This window comes from Puma concolor, chromosome B1 (assembly GCF_028749965.1).
Source record: "Puma concolor isolate L17-30 chromosome B1, mPumCon1.1.hap2, whole genome shotgun sequence".
In the NCBI taxonomy this organism is placed as follows: domain Eukaryota; kingdom Metazoa; phylum Chordata; class Mammalia; order Carnivora; family Felidae; genus Puma; species Puma concolor.
The window spans coordinates 35,918,607-35,944,239 of NC_141670.1; the positions used below are offsets into that span (position 1 = coordinate 35,918,607).

Consider the following 25,633-nt stretch of genomic DNA (forward strand, 5'->3'; position numbering starts at 1 on the left):
TAAAAAATGAAGAAATTTTGTATTATATTCAAGCATTTGTCTTTTCTGATTATATAAGAGAAAATGAGTATTAGGAAATCCAACTTCAAAAGAGAAATTCAAAATGCTTCCACAGAGAATCAGAAAGCTGATCTGTTGAGACGGAGACCAGTGGTCCAATTTGTTTGATTCAGTGGGTTTTAAATTCCAGGCTTTAGCCTTGCCCTATGTCCCACACTCTAAATGAAACTAGGAGTGCACTTCAGGACTAGCAACACTCATTCAAAGTTCCTCAACCTCTGTGGGGCACTGCAACAAACTGAAAACTTGCTTGCTTTTATTCTTCTAAGGAGTTTTAAGCTAAAGTTTCTCTTCTCAGACACTATTATATAAAATGGGAGTTTCTGCTTTGTCCCCTCCCTGCCATCACACCAAAAAATAAATAAATAAATACAAATTTGAAATGGGTAAATAAAATTGGCGTTTAAAACCAGTTAAAGCAAGTTAAAACTGAATTAACCCTGAAGGGGTCAGAGGATTTTAAAACAGGGAAAAATAAACACAAAAAAACCCCACAGACATATTGACAATTTTCTAAGCTGAAATGTCTGGACTCTCGCAGGAGTGTCATGTTTTCCAAAGCTGACTTTTGGAAATCTTAAGCTGGATTCAGAAAAATTCCTAACAATATGAGCCAACAGCCAGGAATAGGTTATTGAGCAAGGGAAATGAGTGATTCCATTTACAAACACATCAACGAAAAGAAGGCCACACACCCAGGAAAAAGGTTTAAGAAAGACTCACTCCATCATGAATCTTCCTAGCTGTTGAATTTCACCGTGTTCTGATTCTTAATTTAAAAGCTGAAACTTTATTAAAGATCAATAACAAAGAGCCAATGTGTGGGGGGGTGGGGTGGGCGGGGTAGGTGGTGTAGGAAGAAATCAACATGGTACACTGTAAAGCAACTAAAATATACAGAAAAAAACTTCATCTGGCCTTTCGCAGGAGGCCAAGGAATGGCTAAATGCCCCTTTCAAAGCTTCAAAGCCAACTCTAGGCACAGGTGTCATAAACTCAATTCCCAGACAAGATTAGGTCAGTAGGACTTGACTAGCCACCAGCTGGTTTTACTACGTGCCTTTCACACTTACTAGCAATCACAATATCTAGAAAAACTTTGCCTCACAGGTGTTTTTACTACCTTTCTCAGTTGCCCAAATAAAGTAACTCTCTACTTCAAGAAACTTGGAATGACTTCATTCATTATCACCTCTGGCACAGAAATAGGAAGTGCTTAGTAAGCATAACTTACAAGGTGTAACTGCTGTTTCTGCAGGTTTCCACAGCTCATGTTGGCTATGGGGGCTTTTAGAGGTTCCCTTGTATTCACCCCCTCCATATATACAGGACCTGTACTGCCACCACTTGCTCTACAAAGGCAACAAGGAAATTTCCAGCTGATATTTAGAAATGGAACTTACTTCTTGGTGATATCAGGTATAAAACAGAAAAAAAAGAAAAAAGAAATCTTATTCTACCAGGTTGGTAAAAAAACACACACACACACACACACACAACAACCCACCACCAACACAAAAACCCCTTGGGTCCCTCTTGATCCTGCCTGAGTTGCAGCTGAGTTCAGAAGTCTAATCTCCCTAAGCACCCATATCCTGGCTGCCCAGTCACAGGAAGAACAGGTTTTCGCACAGCTGGATGGCTGGTTCATGATGCAAGATCTGTCCTGACAGAAAAGCTAGCTTGTGGGCATACTTGCAGGGAGCTGGGACTCTGATGGTGCCAGGCCAGTTCCAGTACATGTGGCACAGCTTGAAAGTCAACCTGTAGGCCAAGAAGAAAATAGGATCCAAATCACTCTCCACCTTTAATTTTGGGACATGATTAGGTACTAATGGGTGTATGACACACAGCATGCTTTCCAGAAAACTGGGGAACTAAGAAATACATGATGCAACTTTTGGGAATCATTACTTTTAAGTGGAATTATTTCATTTCATTTCTATTTGTAAGTAAGAGGGACATGGGTAAATTCCCTCACTTTAGGTACCCTCATTTTTAGACTGAAACAAGGAAAACAACAGGATTTTTTTTTTTTTTTTTTTGCCTCAAGAATAGGCTGAAGAATGCGTTAAGTACCCCAGCAAAGTACTCAAATAATCTGAGCCCGATGACATTGGGTCTCAAAACTGGCTGTGTGTTGTAATTATCCAGAGTAGTTTCTTTTCTTAAAAGAATTATTTTTTAAAAAAATGTTTGGGGCACTTGGGTGGCTCAGTTGGTTGAGCTTCTGACTTCGATTCATGGGTTTGAGCCCCGTGTCAGGCTCTGCTCTGACAGTGCAAGCCTGCTTGGGATGCTCTCTCTCTCCTCTCTCTGCCTCTCCCCAGCTCATATTTTCTCTTTCTCAAAAATAAATAAATAAGGGGCACCTGGATGGCTCAGTCAGTGGAGCATCTGACTTCAGCTCAGGCCATGATCTCACAACTCGTGGGTTTGAGCTCCACATTGGGCTCTGTGCTGACAGCTCAGAGCCTACAGCCTGCTTTGGATTCTGTGTCTCCCTCTCTCTCTCTTCCTCCCCCCGCCCCTACACTCTGTCTCTCTCTCTCCTAAAAATAAATAAACATTAAAAAATTGAAAAATTGTTTTAAGTAAAATAAACAAAATTTTAAAAATGTTTATCTACTTTGAGAGAGAGAGAGAAAGAATGTGTGCAAGCACATGCAAGTGAGCAGAGGAGGGCCAAAGAGAGAGAATCCCAAGCAGCCTCCCTGCTGTTGGTTGAGCTTCTGACTCACGACCTAAGCAGAGATCATGACCTAAGCAGAAATCAAAATTCAGACTCTTAACCAGCTGAGCCACCCAAGCACCCCCAGAGCAGTTTTTTTTTTTTTTTTTTTAACGTTTATTTATTTTTGAGACAGAGAGAGACAGAGCATGAACGGGGGAGGGTCAGAGAGAGGGAGACACAGAATCTGAAACAGGCTCCAGGCTCTGAGCTGTCAGCACAGAGCCTGACGCAGGGCTCGAACTCACGGACCGCGAGATCATGACCTGAGCCGAAGTTGGCCACTTAACCGACTGAGCCACCCAGGCGCCCCCAGAGCAGTTCTTAAAATACAAATGCCTAAGAATGCTTGGGGTAAAGCCTGGGCATCAGCTTTACCAATGTTTTGTTTTAAGCTCTTCAAGTAATTTTATTTATTAATTTTTTTTCAACGTTTATTTTATTTTTGGGACAGAGAGAGACAGAGCATGAACGGGGGAGGGGCAGAGAGAGAGGGAGACACAGAATCGGAAACAGGCTCCAGGCTCCGAGCCATCAGCCCAGAGCCTGATGCGGGGCTTGAACTCACGGACCGCGAGATCGTGACCTGGCTGAAGTCGGATGCTTAACCAACTGCGCCACCCAGGCGCCCCTCTTCAAGTAATTTTAAAGTGCACAGGAATTACCAATCACTCTTCAAAAAAAATACCATTATGAAAGACATGAAAAAAATTAAAGGGTAAATATTCCAGTCAGGTGGCAGTGACCCCATCTTAGCTAGTTGGCCATGATTAATTATGAGAAAGAGTAAGTTATTGGTCAGCTCACCTCTGCATGTGATCAGGACTCAGGTTTGCAGTGTTGAGAACACAGACATAATGGGTAGGAATGCCACAACCCTGCCGTACGTGATGGGCAAGAAGGTAGAAGTCCACCCTAGGAAGGAAAAAGTACAAAGGAATGATATGGTCAGATTTGGCCAAAGAGAGCTGAAAAAGATCTTGGTGATCATTTTGCCTCCTTCACCTAAGGCTCAGAGAGGTCAAATGACTGGATCAAGGATACACACAGACCAAACCATATTATAGCTCAGGAATCTGGACTCAACAGTATATGGTATTAGAGGGGTACCTGATTGGCTCAGTTAATAGTGTGTGACTCTTCATCTCAGAGTTGTAAGTTTGAGTCCCACATTGAGTGTAAAATTACTTAAAATTGTTAAGAAAAAAAAAAAAGGGATCGGTAGCAGAAACTACCAAATCTGTGTGCAGGAAGTTAAAAGTATACATAATCTTAGGAAAAGAATGTGCGTTCAATACTTTATACTTAAGAGGTAAAAGATTTATTGTTGGTTTGTTCTTCAGTTGTTTTGAAAATATTTTATGACCATAAAATCTGAGGATTCCATTCCACATCTCTCTAGTCAACCTCCCCATTCCAATACCCAAGGAACAAATAACCCCTCCAACCTATTCTTGCTGAAATATAATGTTTTCCCCACTTACCACTCACAGCTTGTTATGGTATGATCTACCACAGTCCCAGGGGAGGGAGTCACAAAGTGCTCGGTAGCAGCCAGGTACAAATTGGTACTGATTTTCTTCTGAACTACAAATACTACCATCTTGGGCTGATAATTCTCAAAAGCTTCAAAACACTTCTGTAGCTGAGGAATCTCATAGTTGGCAACTGTCTTTAGTTGGCCATCAGACACTCCGTCACGGTATACCACAATCTTCTCTGGGAGACAGTGGTTCACCTGAAACGACATCCTCCTGAGGTGAACTATGGAGTCTGGGGTTGATGACCGCAGGCAGTATGAAGCTCACTCAGCACACAGCTTGGCAATCTGGCAGTAGGTCCCTCTGACAGCTGGGCCCAAAGCCACCATGTCAGAAGGGAAGGGAGGAAAAGCTTCTAGTCATTTCTAGACTTCCTCAGGGTAGTAAAACAGACCTGGTACAGCAAAAGTGTTATAAACTATGAAAGTAAAATAAGCCAGTGATGAGTCACATACATAAGGCCCATACTCAAAAAATATGAACAAAGTTGAAAGAAATGGTAGGAAAATTATGGGATGAATCAACCTTCCTTTGACTTGTATTTCACATGAATTACCATTTAGACAAAGAACAAGGTAAGTGTTAGAGAAATTCTAACATAGGACTGCACAACCCACAGATCCATCTTCTTCACATTTTTATGTACAAGCAACATCTAAAGTTGCTAACAAGTGAAAGGATCCCTTACAAAATATTATCCTACAATCAGGTATAATGTGAAACATTTTTACTAAATAATTAAAATTAGCATACAGTTATGGTAAATTATCCATGGATCCAAATCAAATTTGGATGCTGGATTCAATCAGTTTGAAGAATAATGCTTTTCCCATTTAGAGAATATAATTATGTTCTAGCTGTGTTTGATTTCAATAGTTCAAGAGAATAAGCTGTTCTTTTTTTTTCGGGAGAGAGAGAGAGAGAGAGAGAGAGAGAGAGAGAGAGAGAGAGAGAGAGAATGCTCATGTACACAGGCAGGGGAAGTGCAGAGGGAGAGGGGGAGAGAGAATCTTAAGTAGGCTCCACACCCAGCCCTGAGCCTGACACATGATTCTATTTCACAACCATGAAATCATGATCTGAGCTGAAATCAAGAGTCAGATGCTTAACCGACTGAACCACCTAGGTGCCCCTAAGCTGTTCTAACTTTAAACTAGAAGTTCCCTGAAAAGTGCTTTAGTTTAGTCCACAGTCCGTAAGTGGTAGTTTGATTCTAATCAAGTCGTATAGATTATTCACAATTCCCCTCAGAAACCTAAATTATTACTGAATTAAATATATATACACTATACATTCTTTATACATTTATTCTTTTTAAGTTTCAATTCAAAGAATCCTATTTTTTTAAAATGTTCTATTTATTTTTGAGAGACAGAGAGAGAGAAAGGAAGAAAGAGCGTTGAGTGGGAGAGGGGCAAAGAAAGAGGGGGACAAAGGATCCAAAGTGGACTCTGTGTTGACAGTAGAAAGCCTGACGTAGGGCTCAAACTCACAAACCATGAGATCATGACCGAGCCAAAGTTGGATGCTTAACCTACTGAAACACCCAGGCACCCCAAGCATCCTTTTTTTAAAAAAAATGGTTATTTGGGGCACCTGGGTGGCTCGGTTGTTAAGTGTCCAACTTTGGTTCAGGTCATGATCTCACAGCTAGTGGGTTCCAGCCCCGTGTCAGGCTCTGTGCTGACAGCTTCAGATTTTGTGTCTCCATCTCCCTCTGGCCCTCCCCTGCTCATACTCTCTCTCAAAAATAAATAAACATTAAACAAAAATTTTTTAAATGTTTATTTTTGAGAGAGAGAAAAAGTGGGGAAGAGTCAGAAAAAGGGAGAAAGAGTATCCCAAAAATCTGCGCTTACAGCGCAGAGCTGGACACACGGCATGATCTCACAACCAAGATCATGACCTGAACTGAAATCAAGAGTCAGACACTTAATTGACTGAGCCACCCAGGTGTCCCCAAAGAACCCTTTTTAAAAAAATGTTTATTTTATTACGTATTTTGAGAGAAAGAAAGAGAGAGAGAAAGAGCATGCATATGCAAGTGGCAAGGGGACAGAGAGAAGGAGAGAGAGAATTCCAAGCAGGCTCTAGGCTGTCAGCATGGAGCCCAATGCAGGGCTCGATCCCATGAACCGTGAGATCATGACCTCAAACGACTTGAGCCAACTAGACGCCCCTCAAAGAATCCTTTTTAAAAATAATCCCCTAGAATCTTGCTGAAGTTAAAGCTCAGAATTTCAAATATTTTTATAAATGTGTTTTTTGAGACACCTCAAGTATTACATTTACAAATGTGTAATTCACCTCACAGTCCCAAACTGTAATTATTGCTCTTGTTTGTATGACTTTTCTGTTTTTGTGTTGTCTTTGGCTGTCCAGAATCTATTCTATCATTTTTGGTAAGAACGTTTAGTTTCCTTCTCCCCCCAACAGGATACGTCTGCTGGGACTATTAATTGAGGCGCCTTCCCCTAATCCAGGATATCTCAACACTCATGATCTATGGAGCTAGATTATTCTGTTTTGGGGGGCTGACAATGTTTAGAAGTATTCCTGGCCTCTACCCACTAGATGCCAGTAGCAATCGCCCCCCACTAAAAATGCCTCTAGACATTGCCCACTGGGAGGACATAACTGCCACCAGCTGAGGACCACTGCACTAATCAAAGGACATAAAGATGACCCAAGTTATGCCAACATAATGCGCCTCCTTGCTTTGAATCTCGAGCAGATAATGAAAATCACTTGGAGTATGGTCCCTCTGTGGTGGTGTCTCTTTAGGTCCCTGCGTCTGGAACTCCAGGAGCTACCCTGACTCCTGTCCATTTCCCAGTTTGATGTTAAGCCTTCTTACCAATCATCTGAGACTCTCCATGATTTTACCAATTAATTCTCACTTTGCTAAAGCTAACACATTTCTATGACTTCTCAAAGACCCCTTACTGATACACTATGTTAAAAGGTAGATACCAGGGGTACTTAGATCAGGAAGAAACCGTCATTTCAGAGAAGGAAACAGAGTGGCAGTCCAATGGATCTGGGGTCAGGAGACCTGGGACTGAGTATGATTCTGCTGTTCCTTGGCTATGATCTCAGAATACTGTTTCCTCAGTTGAAAAATGGAGATAAACCACCACCTTACCTTCTTGTCAGAGTTGTTAAGGGGGATAAAGTAAAAAATATACACAGTTGACTCTTGAACAACATGAGTTTGAACTGTGTGGGTCCACTTATATGTGAATTTTTTCAATATAGTACATTACTGTAAATGCATTTTCTCTTCTGTATGATTTTCTTAATATTTTTTTCTCTTATTTTATTGTAAGCATGCAGCATATAATGCCTTTAGCATACAAAATATGTGTTTCATCTACTGTTTATGTTATTGGTAAGGCTTCTGGTCAACAGCAGGCTATTAGTAGTTACTTTTTTGAGAAGTCAAAAGGTATACAGTTTTTTGACTGCATGGGGGGTAAGTACTCCTAGCCCTTGCATTGTTCAACAGTCAACTGCATATATTTTTAAAAGTTGTTCAGAATGCACTAGATTAAGGAAATGCAGATATTCCAAAGCATCGAGAAGTAACATAACGAGATAAATGGAGTGAAAAATAGAATCAAATTCATCTGAAGTATTCACTGACATCACCTCTTTCTTTAAAATTTGCTAAGCAACCACTCAGTGTGAGATACTATACTTGGCCCTATAATATAAGCTGCCAGTAGAAGTGAAAGATGATTCCTGTTATCAAGGAGCTTAAAAATCTAGTAATAGTCAACGATGGTAACTCTTCTAGGTCATCTAATCCATACTCTTTTATTTCATAAATGGTTAAGATTAGGGTCTAGACAAGGGTCAGGATATAAGACAAATCACAATACTGAAACATAGATGTTAAATGTGTATTATTAAACCCCTTCAGTATAAGAGTAAATAAATTAATAAATTAATGAGTACCTTGAAAGCAGGACTGTGCCTGTTTGACTTGTATTGCTAGCACTGAGTACGATGGCAAGGACCAAGTAGAAAATAAATATCTGCTGAAAGTTTGAGATGTTCTTTTAGGCATGGCTCCATTCGTTCATAAAATAAACACTTAATGCCACTACACACAAGCAATTGTGTTAGTCTCACAAAATTAAAAAATTACTTTGATACAATCCAAATGTTCATGGAACTCAAATTAGAACTGGAGAGACAGACACATAAAGTAAATGTTTGCAACAAATTACAAATAACATAATAAAGATAACATTTGTTGTCTGCAGGGAAAAGTCAACATTATGCCTCAGGAAAAGGTGTAATGAAAGAATCAGCAGATAATTCAGGCAGCAAAGAAGGGTAAAAGGTTTCCAGGCATAACACAAGCAAAGGCCTAGATTGTGGCTGGACAAGGGGTAAGAAAACAACTAGAGACCACTATATTATCAGTCATACATTTGAAAACTACTCTGGCAACCATCTACAAAACAAATCAAAGATGATTAAGAATGAGTATTAGGACCAGATCACTTCCAGTTGAGGATGTCAAATGAGAACACTGAAACCCTTCACTCTTATGGTAACACCACAAAAATCAAAATAACATAAAAATCACACTTACATATGGGACTATCAAAGACCAGTGGAAGCAAGAAAGCCTCGATGAACTTGAACAGAGAGGAGCCTTCAAAAAGGAGCAGTGAATTTCTGAAGCATCCATGAGACAAATGACAAGAGTGAATGTGGGTAGCAGGAAGAGGCGGCCTGAGGTTGCAGAAATTTTACCAAGAACAGACAAGACTGACAGGATTCTGGGGAGATAGCAGAGGAGGAAGAAAAGGACATTCTCTCCCCACCTAGATAACAAATGTACTAGCAGAATCTGTCTGATGTGAATAATTTTGGAACTCTGGAGTTTGTTGAAGGCTTGCAATTTCCCAGGGAAGATGTGGACAGTGAACTGCGGTTAATTTCCACTCTTGGTACAAAAGCTGTCCTATACCTATGCTCACCCACACTGCAGGGCCCTGTCCTACAAACACTGGGATCTGTTCTCTGAGTGCTGCTTCTGATCACAGAAGTGCAGACAAAGAGGCTGGCAGCCATTCTTGTTGCATCTAACTCTCCAGCTGAAGTGACTTCCAGGGTATTTAATGGGCAAGTGCCATCCTCCCCTGACCCTTCATTTTTCTCTTTATCCTTTTTTGGAAGTCAGACATTAAAGACTGGAACATTCAAAAACAACTGCATAAATGTCAAAAATCAGAAAGTGACAATGCATGCTCAGATAAAAGCTCAAAACACTGAAAGACCTTAAGTTCTAGCACAATCATAACCTACACCAGCCAAGAAATAAAAAGTAACAAACAGAGCAAAGGCCTGAAGAAGGGGGCCAATCTGATTTCTAAAGTTACCACATTATTAGATTCAAATGTCTAGTTTGCAACAAAAGTCATAGGGCAAAGAAAGAAACAGGGAAGTATGGACCAAAGGAAAACATTAAATAAATAGAAATGTCAGTGACTAAAACCTCATGGCAGTTACACTGACCAAAGACCTTAAAACAATGGTCTTAAAGGGGTGCCTAGGTGGCTCAGTCAATTAAGTGTCTGACTTTGGCTCAGGTCATGATCTCATGATTTGTGAGTTCGAGACCTGCATTGGGCTCTGTGCTGACAGCTCAAAGCCTGGAGCCTGCTTTGAATTCTGTGTCTCCCTCTCTCTCTGCTCCTCCCCTGCTCACACACTGTCTCTGTCTCTCTCAAAAATAAACATTAAAATAGTAAAAACAAAACTAAAAAACTATGGTCTTAAAGATGCTCAAAGAACCAAAGGGGATGTGGACAAAGTAAACAATGTTTGGAAAAAGTGAAGTATTAATAAAGAGAAAACCTAAAAAGTAAACAAAAATAACTACCAGAGCTGAAAAGTACCATAACTGCAACTTCACTGGATGGATTCAAATACAGATCTGAGCAGGTAGAAGAATGAACCAGCAAACTGAAGATTGTATAATGGAAATTATTGTTCACAAATAAAAAAGACTGAAGAAAAGAGAACAGTGCCTAAAGGACTTGGAGGACACAATCTAGCAGACCAATATTTGCATCTTGGGACTCCCATGAAGAAAAGAGAAAAGGGGTAGAGAGGATATCTGAAGAAATAATGGCTGAAAACTTCCTAAATCTGATCAAACACATGAATATAAACAGTCAAGCTCAATGAACTCCAAGCGATATGAATTCAAAGAGAACCACACTGATACACACAATTAAATTTTCAAAAGCAGAAGATAAAAGAAATCATGAAAACAAGATAGAAGAAAATCATTGCACGCAGAAAAGATTATCAGCAGACTGCCCATCAGAAACTCAGGAGACCAGAATGCAGTGGGTTGATATATTCAAAGTGCTAAAAGAGAAAAACCGCCACTCAAAACTTATACCAGCAAACTATTTCTTTGTCAAAAATAAGAAAGAAATTAAGACATTCCCAGATAAAAGCTCAGAGAGTTTCTTGCCAAGAGACATGCCATGCAAGAAATGGTCAAGGGAGTCCTGTAGGATGAAATAAAAGATGACTCGACAGTAATGTGTAGCCATAGAGAGAAATAAAGATTTCAATAAAGGTGACATATCATTGTATTATCGTAACAGTGGTTTGTACTACATTTAAAAATTTTCTATATGATTTATGACTCAAGTAAATTTAAAGAAAAAAAAAGCATTAGTCTAAGACCGAGTATTATTTAACTTTGGTTTATAACTCCAAATCTTGTCTTTTTTACAAAATTTAAAGACAAATGTATTTAAAAGGATTATCAGTCTATATATGAAGGCATAAAATATATAAAGGTATATAATTTTATGACATCAACATCTAAAGAGGTAGAGATAGACCTGTAAAGGAGCAACGTTTCTATATGTTACTGAAGTTAAACTACTATACATTCAAATTAGAGTGTTTTAACTTCAGGATATTAAATGTAATCCTCACAGTAACCTCATACAAAATAGCTATTGAACATACACAAAAGGAAACAAGAGTCCCCAACAAAATTAACCCAAGGAGGTTCACACCAAGACACATAATAATTGAAATGCCAAAAAGCAGTGGTAAAGAGAATTTTATTTTATTAAAAGAAATTTTTTTAATGTTTTATTTTTGAGAGAGACAGATAGAGGATGAGTGGGGGAGGGGCAGAGAGAGAGGGAGACACAGAATCTGAAGCAGGCTCCAGGCTCCGAGCTGTCAGCACAGAGCCTGATGCGGGGCTCGAACCCACAAACTGTGAGATCATGACCTGAGCCGAAGTCGGACACTCAACCAACCAAGCCACCCAGGTGTCCCTAAGGAGAGAATTGTAAAAGCAACAAGAAGGACGCCTGGGTGGCTCAATTGGTTGAGTGTCCAATTCTTGATTTCAGCTTAGGTCACGATCCCAGGGATGTGAGGTTAAGCCTCATGTCAGGCTCCACACTGACAGTCGAGCCTAGTTAAGATTCTCTCGCTCTCCCTCTGCTCCTTTTCCCCACTCATGTGCTCTCTAAAACAAAACAAAACAAAACAAAACAAAACAACAGATAAGATAAAATAAAGTAAAAGAAAAAAAGAAAAAAAAAGAAGCAAGAGAAAAGAAAACAGTTACATATAAAGGGAACCTCAAAAGCCTATCTATCAGCTGATTTTTCAGCAGAAACTTTGCAAGGCAGAAGGGAATGGCATGATATATTCAAAGTAATGAAAGTACAAAATCTGCATCTATGAATACTCTACCTAGCAAGGTTATTAATTCAGAATAGAAGGAGAGATAAAGAGTATTCCAAACAAAACTTAAAGAAGTTCGTCACCATTAAATCAGCCTTACAAGAACATTACAGGATATTATTTGAGTGAAAAAAGGCCATTATAGAAGAAAATTAGGATCACAAAAGCAGTAAAATAAATTCTATCTATAAAAATCAGTCAAGGGAATCACAAAATAAAAGGATATAAAGTAGAACATCATATAAATACACCATGGGGTGGGGAAATAAAAATTTAGTGCTTTTAGAATGGGTTCAAACTTAAGTGACCCATAAGATGTTATATATGAACCTAAGGGTAACCACACATCAAAAACCTGTAACAGATACACAAAAAATAAAGGAAATGGAATAAAGGCAGTTCACTGAAGAAGGCCATCAAACCACAAGGCAAAAGAGCAAGAGAAGAAAGGAATAGAGAAGAACTATAAAAACAACCATAAAACAACAAATGTTAATAAATACATACCTATCAATAATTAATTTAAATTTAAATGGACTAAATGCTCTAATAAAAAGACATAGGGTTATTGAATGGATAAAAAAGCAAGATCCATCTATAGGCTGCCTACAAGAGAAATCACTTCAGATATAAAGACACATAAAGATTGAAAAAGAAGGGATGGAGGGGTGCATGGGTGGCTCAGTCAGTTAAATGTCCAACACTTGGTTTCAGCTCAGGTCATGGATCTCATGTTTTATGGGACTGAGCCCCATGTCGGCCTCCATGCTGACAGCACAGAGCCTGCTTGGGATTCTCTCTCTCTCTCTTTCTCTCTCTCTCTCTCTGTCTGCCCCTCCCCTCCTTGCATTCTCTCTCTCTCAAAATAAATAAACGTTACAAAATAACCCCCACAAATGGATGGAGAAGCATTTATCATGAAATAGAAATGAAAAAAAAGCCAGGGAAGTAATATCTGTATTAGACAAAATAGACAAAGGAGGACACTACATAATGATAAAGGCAACAATCCAACAAGAGGACATAACAATTATAAATATTTACCCACCCAACAAAAAAGCACCTAAATATATAAAGTAACTATTAACAGACAAGGAAAAAAATTGACAGTAATACAGTAATAGAAGGGAACTGGAAAGACATTCCATGTTTGTGGATTAGAAGAACAAATATTGTTAAAACGTCTATATTACCCAAAGCAATCTACACGTTTAACGCAATTGCTATGAAAATACCAGCAGCATTTTTCACAGAGCTGGAGCAAACAATCCTAAAATTTGTATGGAACCACAGAAGACCCTGAACAACCAAAGCAACCTTGAAAAAGAAAAGCAAAGCTGGAGGCAACACAATTCTGGACTTCAAGTTCTATTACAAAGCAATAATCAAAACAGTATAGTACTAGCACAGATATAAGACACATATATCAGTAGAACATAATAGAAAACCCAGAAATAAACCCATAACTATATGACCAATTAATCTTCAACAAAGCAGGAAAGGAAAAGGACAGTCTCTTTAACAAATGGTGTTGGGAAAACTGGACAGCAACATACAAAAGAAAGATACTAGACCTGTCTTAATCATACATAAAAAATAAATTTGGAACGGATTAAAGACCTCAATGTGAGACCTGAAAACTTCAAAGTCCTTAGAAAAGAGAGAGCAGAGGCAGTAATGTCTCTGACATCAGCCATAGCAACATTCTTCTAGATATGTCTCCTGAGGCAAGGGAAACAAAAGCAAAAATAAAGCATTGGAACTAATCAAAATAAAAAGCTTCTGCACAGTGAAGGAAATAATCAACAATGAAAGGCAACCTACAGAATGGTAGAGGATATCTGGAAATGACATATCCAATAAAGAGTATCCAAAATATATAAATAACTTATAAAACTCAACCCCCCCAAAATAAATACAATTAAAAAATGGGCAGAATATATGAATAGACATTTTTTCCAAAGAAGACATACAGATGGCCAAGAGACACATGAAAAGATGTCCATCATCACTTACTATCAGGGAAATTCAACTCAAAACTACAGTATCACCTCACACCTGTCCTAATGGCTAAAACACAAGAAACAGGTGTTGTCAAAGAGGTGGAGAAAAAGGAACACTTGTGCACTGTTCGGTGGGAATGCAAACTGGTCCAGCCACTGTGGAAAACTGTATGGAGGTTCCTAGCAATTGCACTACTATTTACCCAAAGAATACAAAACACTAATTCAAAGGGACATATGCACCCCTATGATTATAGCAGCATTATTTACAATAGTTAAGACAGGGAAGCAGCCCAAGTATCCATCAACTGATGAATGGATAACAAAGATGTGTCACACACACACACACACACACACACACACAGAGGAATATTATTCTGTCACAAAAAAGAATATTTTGCCATTTGCAAAAACATGTATGGAGCTAGAGAGTATAATGCTAAGTGAAACAAGTCAGAGAAAGATAAATACATGATTTCACTGATATGTGGAATTTAATAAATGGACAAAAGAAAAAAAAAGAGAAAAACAAAAAAACAGACACTTAAATACAGAGAGCACACTGGTGGTTGCCAGAGGGAAGGTGGGTGGGGAAGATGGGTGAAATAGAAAAAAGCGATTAAGAGTATACTTATCTTGATGAGAACTGAGTAATGTACAGAATTGTTGAATCAGGGGCTCTTGGGTGGCTTAGTCGGTTAAGCACACTGTTGATTTTGGCTCAGGTCATGATCTCACAGTTCATGAGTTTGAACCCCACATCAGGCTCTGTACTGACAGCCCAGAGCCTGCTTGGGACTCTCTCTCTCTCTTCTTCTCTCTTTCTGTTCCTCACCTACTTGTGTAATCTCTCTCAGAATAAACATTAAAAAAAATAATAATTATTGAATCATTATGTTGTACACTTTGAACTAATAATATTGTATGTTAATTACACAATTTTGAAAAAGGAAATGAGAAAGGAATTTAACCATTTCCCTACAAAAAAATGAACTAAACACAAAAGAAGACAGTAATACAGTAAATGGAAGACAAAAAAAGGAATAAGGCATATAGAAAACAAATAGCAAAATGACAGAATTTCTCCCCTTATTAATATGGATTAATCTCTACAGTAAAAAAAAACCCAAGATTGGCAGAATAGATAAAAATACATGATCCAACTATATACTGTCTACAAGAGACTCAATTTAGATCCAAAACACAGATCGACACAGAAATAATGAAAAATGATATTCTGTGTAAATAGTAATGAAAAGAAACTAGGGAGGGCTATACTAATACCAGACAAAACAGACTTCAAATTGGAAAGAAAAGAGACAAAGGTCATTATATATTAATAAAAGGTTCCAAAACTGTGAGAAGATATAACAATTATAAACATGCATACAGTTGATAACAGATCATCAATATATATGAAAATGACAGAATTGAAGGGAAATGTAAACCAAAACTACAATAACATACCACCTCATGTCCATTAGGATGGCTAATATATACACACACACAGAGAAAACAAGTATTGGCAAGGATGTGGAGACACTGGAACCGCTGCACACTTATGGTGGGGTTGTAAAATGGTATAGCTGCTGTGGAAAACAGTATGGCAGTTCTTCAAAAAGTTAAAAATAAGACTTACCATATGTTCAACCAATTCCATTTCTGGATATATACCCTAAAGATTGAATGCAGGCTCTCAAAGAGATGTTTGTATATCCATGTTCACTGCAGCATTATTCACAACAGCTAAAACATGGAAGCAACCCAAGCGTCCATAGACAGATGAATGGATAATCATGACTTCATACATACATACAATGAAATATTATTCAGTCTTAAAAAGGGAGAAAATTCTGCAATATACTACAACATGAATGAACTTTCAGGACATTAAATTAAGTAAAATAAGTCAGTCACAGAAAGACAAACACTGCGTGATCCCACTTATGTGAGGTACTTAGTCAAATCAAAAGAATAGAATGGTGGTTGCTCAGGAGCTGGGGAAAGAGGAGAATGGAGATTAATATGTGCAGTGTTTCAGTTTTATAAGATGAAAAGAATTATGGAGATGGTGGTGGTAATGACTACACAACATTATAAATGTATTTAAAACCAATGAACTGTGTTACTCAAAAATGGTTAAGACGGTAAATTTTATGTTATATGTATTTTACTCAATTAAAAAAAATGTGAAAAAAAAAAAAAAGTAAGAAGAGGCCAGGCAAGCTACTGGCAACTGTGGGTTCAGGAAGGACAGGCTGACATCTGGAAGACCCCTCTAAACAATAATCACTTGCTCGAGTTAGCACTCTGCCCCAATCTCTTCCCAATTCTGCTAAAAAAAAGAGAAGTGAAGGTGGAACTGAAAAGCAGAAAGAACCCATACCACATATTCTACAGCTGCCTGCAACTTTTCATTCCAATAGCAATACCTTGGCTCTTCCGCCTCTAAAGTCAAATACTAGTCAAGAACACTCTAGCCCTACATAGTCCTAGCCACAGCCAGAATCACATCAGCAGCAACAAGGGTTGATCAGAGCTGAGTTCCAGCTTCTTAAGCTCAGGCAAAATAACTGATGAACTGAATATCTGCTGATTACTCATCACGAGTGATAAAGCTGAGGTGGCTTGGTTTTGATTTTCACACTTGAGCAGAAGTAAACACTGGCATTCAGACTCACATACTAGGTGTTTCAATGACCCCTGAGACACTGAACTAGAGAGGCCAGGTAGGTAGTTGGAGATAAGAGTAGGAGTTCAGATGAACAGTATAGGCTAGTGTGTTCTCTGGGGTCCCATCTTTCTCTACTCAGAAGTCCTTGAAACATTCTAGGGAGTCCATAAAGTCAAAAATATGCTGCTGCTGCTGCTGCTGCTACTACACTATCTGCCATTTTCTCTGTAATTCTCTCATAAATATATACTAGAATTTTCCAGAGTAAATGATATGTGACATCACAACAGATTAAATGTAGATTATTTACTTGCGGGGTGCCTGGGTGGCTCAGTTGGTTGAGTGTCCCACTTCAGGTCAGGTAATGATTTTCTGTCTGTGGATTCAAGCCCCACATTGGGCTCGCTGCTGTCAGCACAGAGCCTAATTCAGGTCTTCTGTCCCCCTCTCTGTGCCCTTCCCCTGTGCTCTCTCAAAAACAAACATAAAAAAAAAAGAATATTTACTTGCATTTTGTTAACCCAAATATTAAAAGGCTTTTGCAAAAATGCAAAGCAATGGCTCTCTTCTCACTAAACATTTTGGAAATAGTTATCTTTAATTAAAAATGTTATATTATTGGGGCGCCTGGGTCACTCAGTTGGTTGCGCCTCCAACTTCGGCTCAGGTCATATCATGGTTCATGAGTTGGAGCCCCACATCAGGCTCGCAGCTGTCAGTGTGGAGCTCAGTTTGGATCCTCTGTTCCCCTCTCTCTTTGCCTCTCCTCTGCTCATTCTCTCTCAAAAATGAATAAACATTTAAAAAATGTTATATTATTGGGGCACCTGTATGGCGCAGTCAGTAGAGTATGCAACTCTTGAACTCAGGGTTATGGTTCTAGCCCCATGTTGGGCATAATGCTTACTTAAAAAATATGTAAAATAAAAACAAAAATACACTGAGTTTACAGTTTTTCTTATTTTTATGATATAATTGATACAGGACATTCATTTCAGGTGTACAACGTAATTATTTCATATTTATATATACTGCAAAATCATCACTAAAATCAATCTACTTAACATTCATCCCACATAAAACAATTTTTTTCTTGTGATGAGAACTTTTAAGATCTAGTCTGTTAGCAACTTTCAAATATACAACATGTGATATTTATTAACTATAGTTATAATGCTGTTCTTTACATCTCTTTGACTTTTATCATTTTATAACTTCTACCTTTCAACTTTTTCCAACCGTTTTGTCCACTCTCCTTGCTGCCCACCTCTGCAACTACCAATCTGCTCTCTATGAACTTAGGTATTTTATTTATTTGTTTTTTAAGATGACACATATAAATAAAGTCATATGGTATTTTTCTTCCTCTGACTTATTTCACTTAGCATAATGCCCTGAAGGTCTATCTATGTTGTTGCAAATGGCAAGATTTCATTCTTTAAAAAAAAATTTTTTTTAACGTTTATTTATTATTGAGAGAGAGACAGACAGACAGAGCATGAGCAGGGGAGGGGCAGAGAGGGGGAGACACAGAATCCGAAGAAGGCTCCAGGCTCTGAGCTGTCAGCAGAGCCCAACGCAGGGCTCAAACTCACAAACTGTGAGACCAAGACCTGAGCTGACGTCAGTTGCTCAACTGAGCCACCCAGGCGCCCCTAAAAAAATTTTTTTTTAATCTTTATTTACTTTTGAGAGACAGAGCCTGAGTGCGGGAAGGGTGGGAAGGGGAACGACAAGAATCTGAAGTAGGCTCCAGGCTCTGAGCTATCAGTACTGAGCCCGATGCGGGGCTTGAACCCACCAACCGTGAGATCGGTACCTGAGCCGAAGTCGGACGCTCAACCAACTGAGCTACCCAGCTGCCCCAAGATTTCATTCTTTTTTAATGGCTAAGTAATATTCCATGGTGACATATATACCACAGTTTCTTTATTCATCCACTAATGGATAATGACGTTGCTTCCATATCTTGGTTACTGCAAATAATGCTGCATATACCACTTTAAGTTAGTGTTTTCATTTTCTTCAGATAAATACCCAGAAGGGGAATTGCTGAATCATATGGTAGTCCTATTTTTAATTTTTTTGAGGAACCTCCATACTGTTTTCCATAGAGACTGCATCAATTTACATTCCCACCAACAGTGCACAAGTGTTCCCTTTTCTCCACAACCTTGCCGGTATTTCTTATAGGTTTTTAAGCTTATGTATTTATTTTGAGGGGGAGAGGGGCAATGAGAAAGGGAGAGAGAATCCCAATCAGTCTCTGTGCTGACAGTGATATAATTAACATAGTGCTCTAAATTAAATAATGAGTCACTTAACCGACTGAGCCACCCAGGTGCCTTCAATGTTTTGTATTTTTAAATTTAATTTAAAATAACAGTAAGAGGGGCATCTTGGTGGCTCAGTCGGTTAAGTGTCTGACTCTTGATTTCAGCTCAGGTCATGATCACATGGTTCACGAGATCAAGGCCCATGTGGGGCTCTGCGCTGAGCATGTAGCCTGTTGGGATTCTCTGTCTCCCTCTCTCTCTCAAAAATAAAATAAACTTAAAAAATAGTTAAAAAAAATAAAAGTTCCTCAGTTTTCACTCTGAAGAAGGTAATTATTGATAGATATATACCATATAAACAAAAACTCATGAATTTTGAAGAATGTAAAAGGTTCCTTAGACCAAAAATTTGAGAATGGCTGGATTAGAAATATAAATCTAAATATAGATATTAAATAAAGCCATGATGAGTTTAAAGCTTGCCTGCAATGCTTCAGGTGGTGGACCAGGAATACTGAGGAAACCTTACAACTGAAAAGCTGGACCAAGTACATAAACATTCAGGGGAAGGCCTTAGATCCAGGTAGCATCAGTGAGAGAATGGGGGCTTAAGGAAACAAACCAGGCTTCTGTATCTGTTCTTCCCCTGGCAACAGTTGCTGGTTTTATGATTCCACAAAAGTGCCTAAAAGGCTAGAAGGTTTGGCGGTGTTTTCTTTCTTTTTTTGAACAGCTTTATTTCGTTCTAATTTGCTATACCATAAACTCACCCCTTTTAAGGTATAAAATTCAAAGGATTTTATGTTTATAGAATTTTGCAATCTTCACCACTAATTTCAGAACACATTGATGACCTCAACAGGTAATCTCACACATATTAACAGTCACTCCACATTGCTCCCCACCCCTCTTGGAACACATCAATGTACTTTTTTTTTTTTTTTCTTGGATTGGCCTATTCTGGACAGAATCATAGAACATGTGGTCTTTTGTAACTAAATAATTTCACTTAGCATGTTTTCACAGTTCATCCATACTGTAGTATATATCTGTCCTTCACTTCTTTGTGTTGCTAAATAAATTCCATTGTGGGATAGACCAGATTTTGTTTGCCAGTTCATCTGTTCATGGACAGTTTGGATTATTTCCATTTGCAGCTATTATGAATAATACTGTACGAACATTTGTGTACAGGTGTTTATGTGGACATATGTTTTCAATTCTCTGAGGTATATACCTAGGAGTAGAATTGCTGAGTCATACAGTAACTCTATGTTTACCATCCCGAAGAACTGCCAAACTGTTTTCCAAAGTAGCTCCACCATTTTACAATCCCATCAACAATGTATGAGGATTCTAGTACCTCCAAATCCTCAACAACACAGTATCTTTTAAAACTGTAGCCACTGTAGTGTGAGGTGGTATCTCACTGTATGTTAAGAGATTATTTTTAGACCACTTAAGTTCACACAAAAATTGAGGTGACAATACAGAGTTCCACATACTCCCTCCCCTAACTACAGTTTTCCCCCACTACCATATTACATTAAGATGGTATCGGGGCGCCTGGGTGGCGCAGTCGGTTAAGCGTCCGACTTCAGCCAGGTCGCGATCTCGCGGTCCGTGAGTTCGAGCCCCGCGTCAGGCTCTGGGCTGATGGCTCAGAGCCTGGAGCCTGTTTCCGATTCTGTGTCTCCCTCTCTCTCTGCCCCTCCCCCGTTCATGCTCTGTCTCTCTCTGTCCCAAAAATAAATAAACGTTGAAAAAAAAAAAAAATTTAAAAAAAGATGGTATCTTTGTTACAATTAATGAGCAAATATTGACACATTGTTAGTAAGTAAAGTCCATAATTTATATTAGGGTTCATTTTTTGTGTTGTATGTTCTTTAGGCTTCGACAAATGCATAATGCCATGTGTCCATCATTGCAGTATCATATATAATAGTTTCACAGCCCTGAATATTCCTTGTGTTCCCCCTATTTATGCTTCCCTTCCTTATACTCCTATACCTCTGGCAACCATTATTCTTTACTATCTCCATTGTTTTGTGTTTTCCAGAATGTGCTGGAGTTGGAATCATGCAGTATGTAGTCTTTACAGGTTGGCTTTTTTTCACTTTGTAATATGCATTTCAAGTTCTACCACATCTCATTATGAATTGATAGCTCACTTCTTTTTATTGCTGAGTAACATTTCATTGTCTGGTGGTACTGCAGTTTATTTTTCCATTTACCTGAGGGACATCTTGGTTGCTTCTAAGCTTCAGCAATTATGGATAATACTGCAATGAATACCTTTGTGAAAGTTTTTGCACTGACATAAATTTTCAACTCATTTGGGTAAATACTAAGAAGTGCTACTGCTGGATCTTACGGTAAGGGATATCTTTTTGTTAAGTAGGTTCCACTCCCAACATGGGGCTTGAACTCACAACCATGAAATCAAAGAGTTGCATGTTCTACCAACTGAGCCAGCAAGGCACTTCAGGAGTATTTTTAATAGAGTTTTGAAAAAAAACCTGCCAAATTGTCTTCCACTGTATCTATACCATTTTGCATTCCTACCAGCAATAATGAATGAGAGTTCTTGTTTCTTCACATCCTCATTGACATTTGGCATTGTCAGTGTTTTGGATTTTGGCCATTCTAATGGGAGTGTAGTGTAGTGTTATCTCATTGTTTTAGTTTACAATTCCCAATGTTATATTATTATATTGAGTGTGTGTGTGTGTGTGTGTGTATATATATATACACACACACTTATTTGCCATTTTTATAACTTTTTTGGTGAGGTATGTGTTCAAGTCTTTTGCCCATCTTTTTTTTCCTAATGTCTGTTTTGAGAGAGACAGAACAACTGGGTAACAAGCAGAGAGAGAGGGGGTGGGGGAGGGGGGAGAGGGAGAGAGACAGAAAGAGGAAGGGAGGGAGGGGGGAGGGGAAGGGAGAGAGGGAATCTTAAGCAGACTCCACACTATCAACACAGAGCCCAAGCAGGGCTCGAACTCACAAGCTGCAAGATCATGACCTGAGCCAAAACCAAGAGTCAGATGCTTAACCGACAGAGCCACCCAGCTGCCCCCAAGTGTTCTGGCCATCTTTTAATTAGACTGTCCTAAGTTTTAGAAGTTCTTTATATTTTAGATAATAATCCTTTATCAGATAGGTGGGTTTTTTGCAAATATTTTCTCCCAGTCTATAGCTTCTATTTTCTTAGTGTCTTTCACAGAAAAGCTTTTATTTATTTATTTTTTAATTTTGAGAGAAAGAGCAAAATCAGGGAAGGGGTAGAGAGAGAGACAGAGAGAGAGAGAATCCCAAGCAGGCTCTGCACTGTCAGTGCAGAGCTTTATGCAGGGCTTGAACTCACAAATTGGGAGATCATGACCTGAGCTGGCATCAAGTCAGACACTTAACCGACTGAGTCACTCAGCCACCCCTAATCTTTTTAAAAAGTTTTGTTTATTTAAGTGATCTCTAGACCCAATATGGGGGACGGGGCTTAAACTCATGACCCTGAGATTAAGAGTCACATGCTTTTCTGAGCCACCCAGGCACCCTGGGGAAGTTTTTAATCTTAATTAAGTCCAGTTTATCCTTTCTTTTATGGACTGTACTTTTGTATCTAAAAAAGTCATCACCAAAACCCAAGGTCGCCTAGATGTTTTTCCCTATGGTAACCTGCTATATCTCCAGTTGGGTTTTTTTTTTTTTTTTAAGATTTTATTTTTAGTAATCTCTACGTCCAGCATGGGGCTTGAATTTACAAGCCTGAGATCAAGAGTTGCATTCCGTATTGACTGAGCCAGCCAGGTACTTCTCCTATGTCACCTTCTAGAAGTTTTAACATTTTGCATTTTAAATGTAAGTTTGTGGTTCATTTTAAGTTAATTTTGGTAAAAGGTATGCATTTAGGTTTTTGTGTGTGTGTTTTGTAGGCAGTTGTTCCAGCATCATTTTTTGAAAAGACTATCATTTTGTGGGGCCTGGCTGGCTCAATTGGTGGGGTATGTGACTGTTAAATCTCAGGATGATGAGTTTGAGCCCCATGTTGGGTATAGAGATTAAAAATAAAATCTTAAAAAAAAAAAATTTTTTTTAAAAGCAAAGACCAGGGCTGCCTGGGTGGCTTAGGTCACGATCTCACAGTTCATGAGTTCCAGCCCTGTGTCAAGCTCTGTGCTGACCGCTCAGAGCCTGGAGCCTGCATTGGATCCTGTGTCTCTCCCTCTCTCTGCCCCTCCCGGCTCATACTCTGTCTCTCTCAAAAAGAAAATAAACATAAAATAAAATAAAAAATAAAAAAAGACCACACTTTTTCCATTAGTGTCTATGCTTCTTTATCAAAGATCACTGGACTCTATTTGTAGAAGTCTATTTCTGGGCTCTCTATTGTGTTTCACTGACATCTATTTTTCTGGTCAAGACCACACCACCTGGATTACTATAGCTTTATAGTAACTCTTTAAGTTGAGCAATGTCAGTCCTCCAACTTTGTTCTCCAGTATTGTGCTGGCTATCCTGTGTCCTCTGCCTTTACGTGTAAACTGTATACTTTGTAGATAACCACAAAATAACTTGCTGAGATTTTTATTGGAATTGCATTGGCTCTACAGATCAAGTTGGGAAGAACTGACATATTAATGGTAGTGAGTCTTCTTATCAATGAACATGAAATATCTCTCCATTTATCTTTTTTATCACAGTTTTATAGATTTTCTCATGTAGATCTTATACCAACTTTGTTAGATTTATACTTTATTTAATTTTTTGGTGCCAATAGAAATAGCATTTTTAAAATTCAAATTCCAGTTGCTCACTACTGGTAAATAAGAAAAAAACTGACTTTTATATATTAGCCTGGTATCCTGCAACTTTATAATTCTTGTTCATTCCAGGTTTTTTAGTTGTTAATTCTGTGAGGTTTTCTACATAGACAGTCTATCTGCAGTTTTCTTTCTTCCTTCACAATATTTATATATTTTATTTCCTTTTCTTGTATTTTTGCATTAGTTAGAACTTCTAGTATGATGTGAATAGGAAAGGTGAGAGGGGAAATACATGTTCCCAATCTTAGGGGAAAGTATATACTGTTTCATAATTAATAATAATATTAGCGGTAGGGTTTCTGCAGATGTTAAGTTTATGAAGTTCTCCTATTGCTAGTTTTCTGGGAGTTTTTTTTTTTTTTTAAACATTCTTAAGTTGTTTTGTTTTGTTTTTTTGAGAGAGAGAGAGAGAGAGAGAGAGAGAGAGAGAGAAAGTGGGGGAGGGACAGAGAGAGAGGGAGACAGAATCGAGAGAGAGAGACAGACGGAGAGGGAGACAGAATCCCAAGCAGGCTCTGCACTCCACACTGCCAGCACAGAGCCTGATGTGGGTCTCAACCCCATGAAATCACGAGATCATGACCCGAGCCAAAGTCAAAGGGTTGGACTCTTAACCGACTGAATCACCCAGGCATCCCTGTTGTTGTTGTTTTAATGTTTATTTTTAAATATTTTTGAGAGTGTGCATGAGCAGAAGAGGGGTAGAGAGAGAAAGAGGTCTTCCTCATAGATTTACCATTATAAAACATCCTTCCGTGTCTTTATTAACAATTGTTATCTTAAAGTCTATTCTGTCTGGTGTTAGTACAGCCACTCCATCTCTCTTTTGGTTATTATTTGTATGGTATATATTCTTGTTCTATCCTTTACTTTCAATCCACTGTGTCTTTGAAACTAAAATATGTCTCTTGAAGAAAGCATAACCATGTATTTTTCACTTAATCCATTTTCTAATTTTTTTCTTCTAATTTCTATCTTTTGAATGGAATGTTTAGTCCATTTACAATTAAGGTAATTACTAATAGGGGAAGATTTACATGTGCCATTTCACTGTTTTCCACATGCTTTGTAACTTTTTTGTCCCTCTGTTCTTCAACAACTGCCTTATATTTTCTATTAAACAGACACTTTCTAGTTACCATTTTAACTCCCTTTTTTATATTTTTCAGAGTGCTTTTCATAGAGTTTTCCCTGGAGATTACAATTAACATATTCACTTGGAATAGTATCATCTAGTTGACTAATATAAAATTAATTCCAGCAATATTAAAAACTCTGCTTGAAAAAATAAAAATTAAAAAAAACTCTTGCTTGTATGACTCTATTCCCTCCTCTCTCCTTTGTGCCTTTATTGTCAAATTGCATCTTAATACACTGTATGCACATCCACTCACATTTATTGCTTTATGCAGTTGTCTCTCAAAAATGGAGTAGAAAAAAAGTGACAAAAATAACATTTTTGCTCTCTTTTATATTTATCTGTATGGTTATCATTTCTGGTGCTACTGAGTTTTTCATGTGGACACAAGTTACTGTCTAGTGTTATTTCCACATGAAGGACTCCTTTTAGTATTGCTTGTAGGACAGGTCTACCAGTGCCAAATTCTCCCAGTTTTTATCTGGAAATGTCTTTATCTAAAAAAAAAACTGACATAAATCACATACCATGAAATTCCCCATTTCAAAGTGTATAACTCAGTGGTTTTTAATATGCTCACCAAGCTATGCAGTTACCAACATTAATCCCACATTTTCATCACTCCCCAC

General features: G+C 38.3%; 1 protein-coding gene across 1 annotated transcript in view; it reads right to left on the bottom strand.

Moving 5' to 3' along the window:
- The window catches only part of PIWIL2 (piwi like RNA-mediated gene silencing 2), an 82,075-nt gene continuing 56,442 nt past the window's right edge, over positions 1–25,633 (bottom strand). Inside the window, exons 21-23 of the mRNA XM_025932952.2 lie at positions 4,276–4,529; positions 3,599–3,706; positions 1–1,824 (exon numbers count right to left, since the gene is read on the bottom strand). Coding sequence (XP_025788737.1) covers positions 1,668–1,824; positions 3,599–3,706; positions 4,276–4,529 — 519 coding nt within the window. The 3' untranslated portion in view covers positions 1–1,667. The remainder of the gene's footprint in view (positions 1,825–3,598; positions 3,707–4,275; positions 4,530–25,633) is intronic.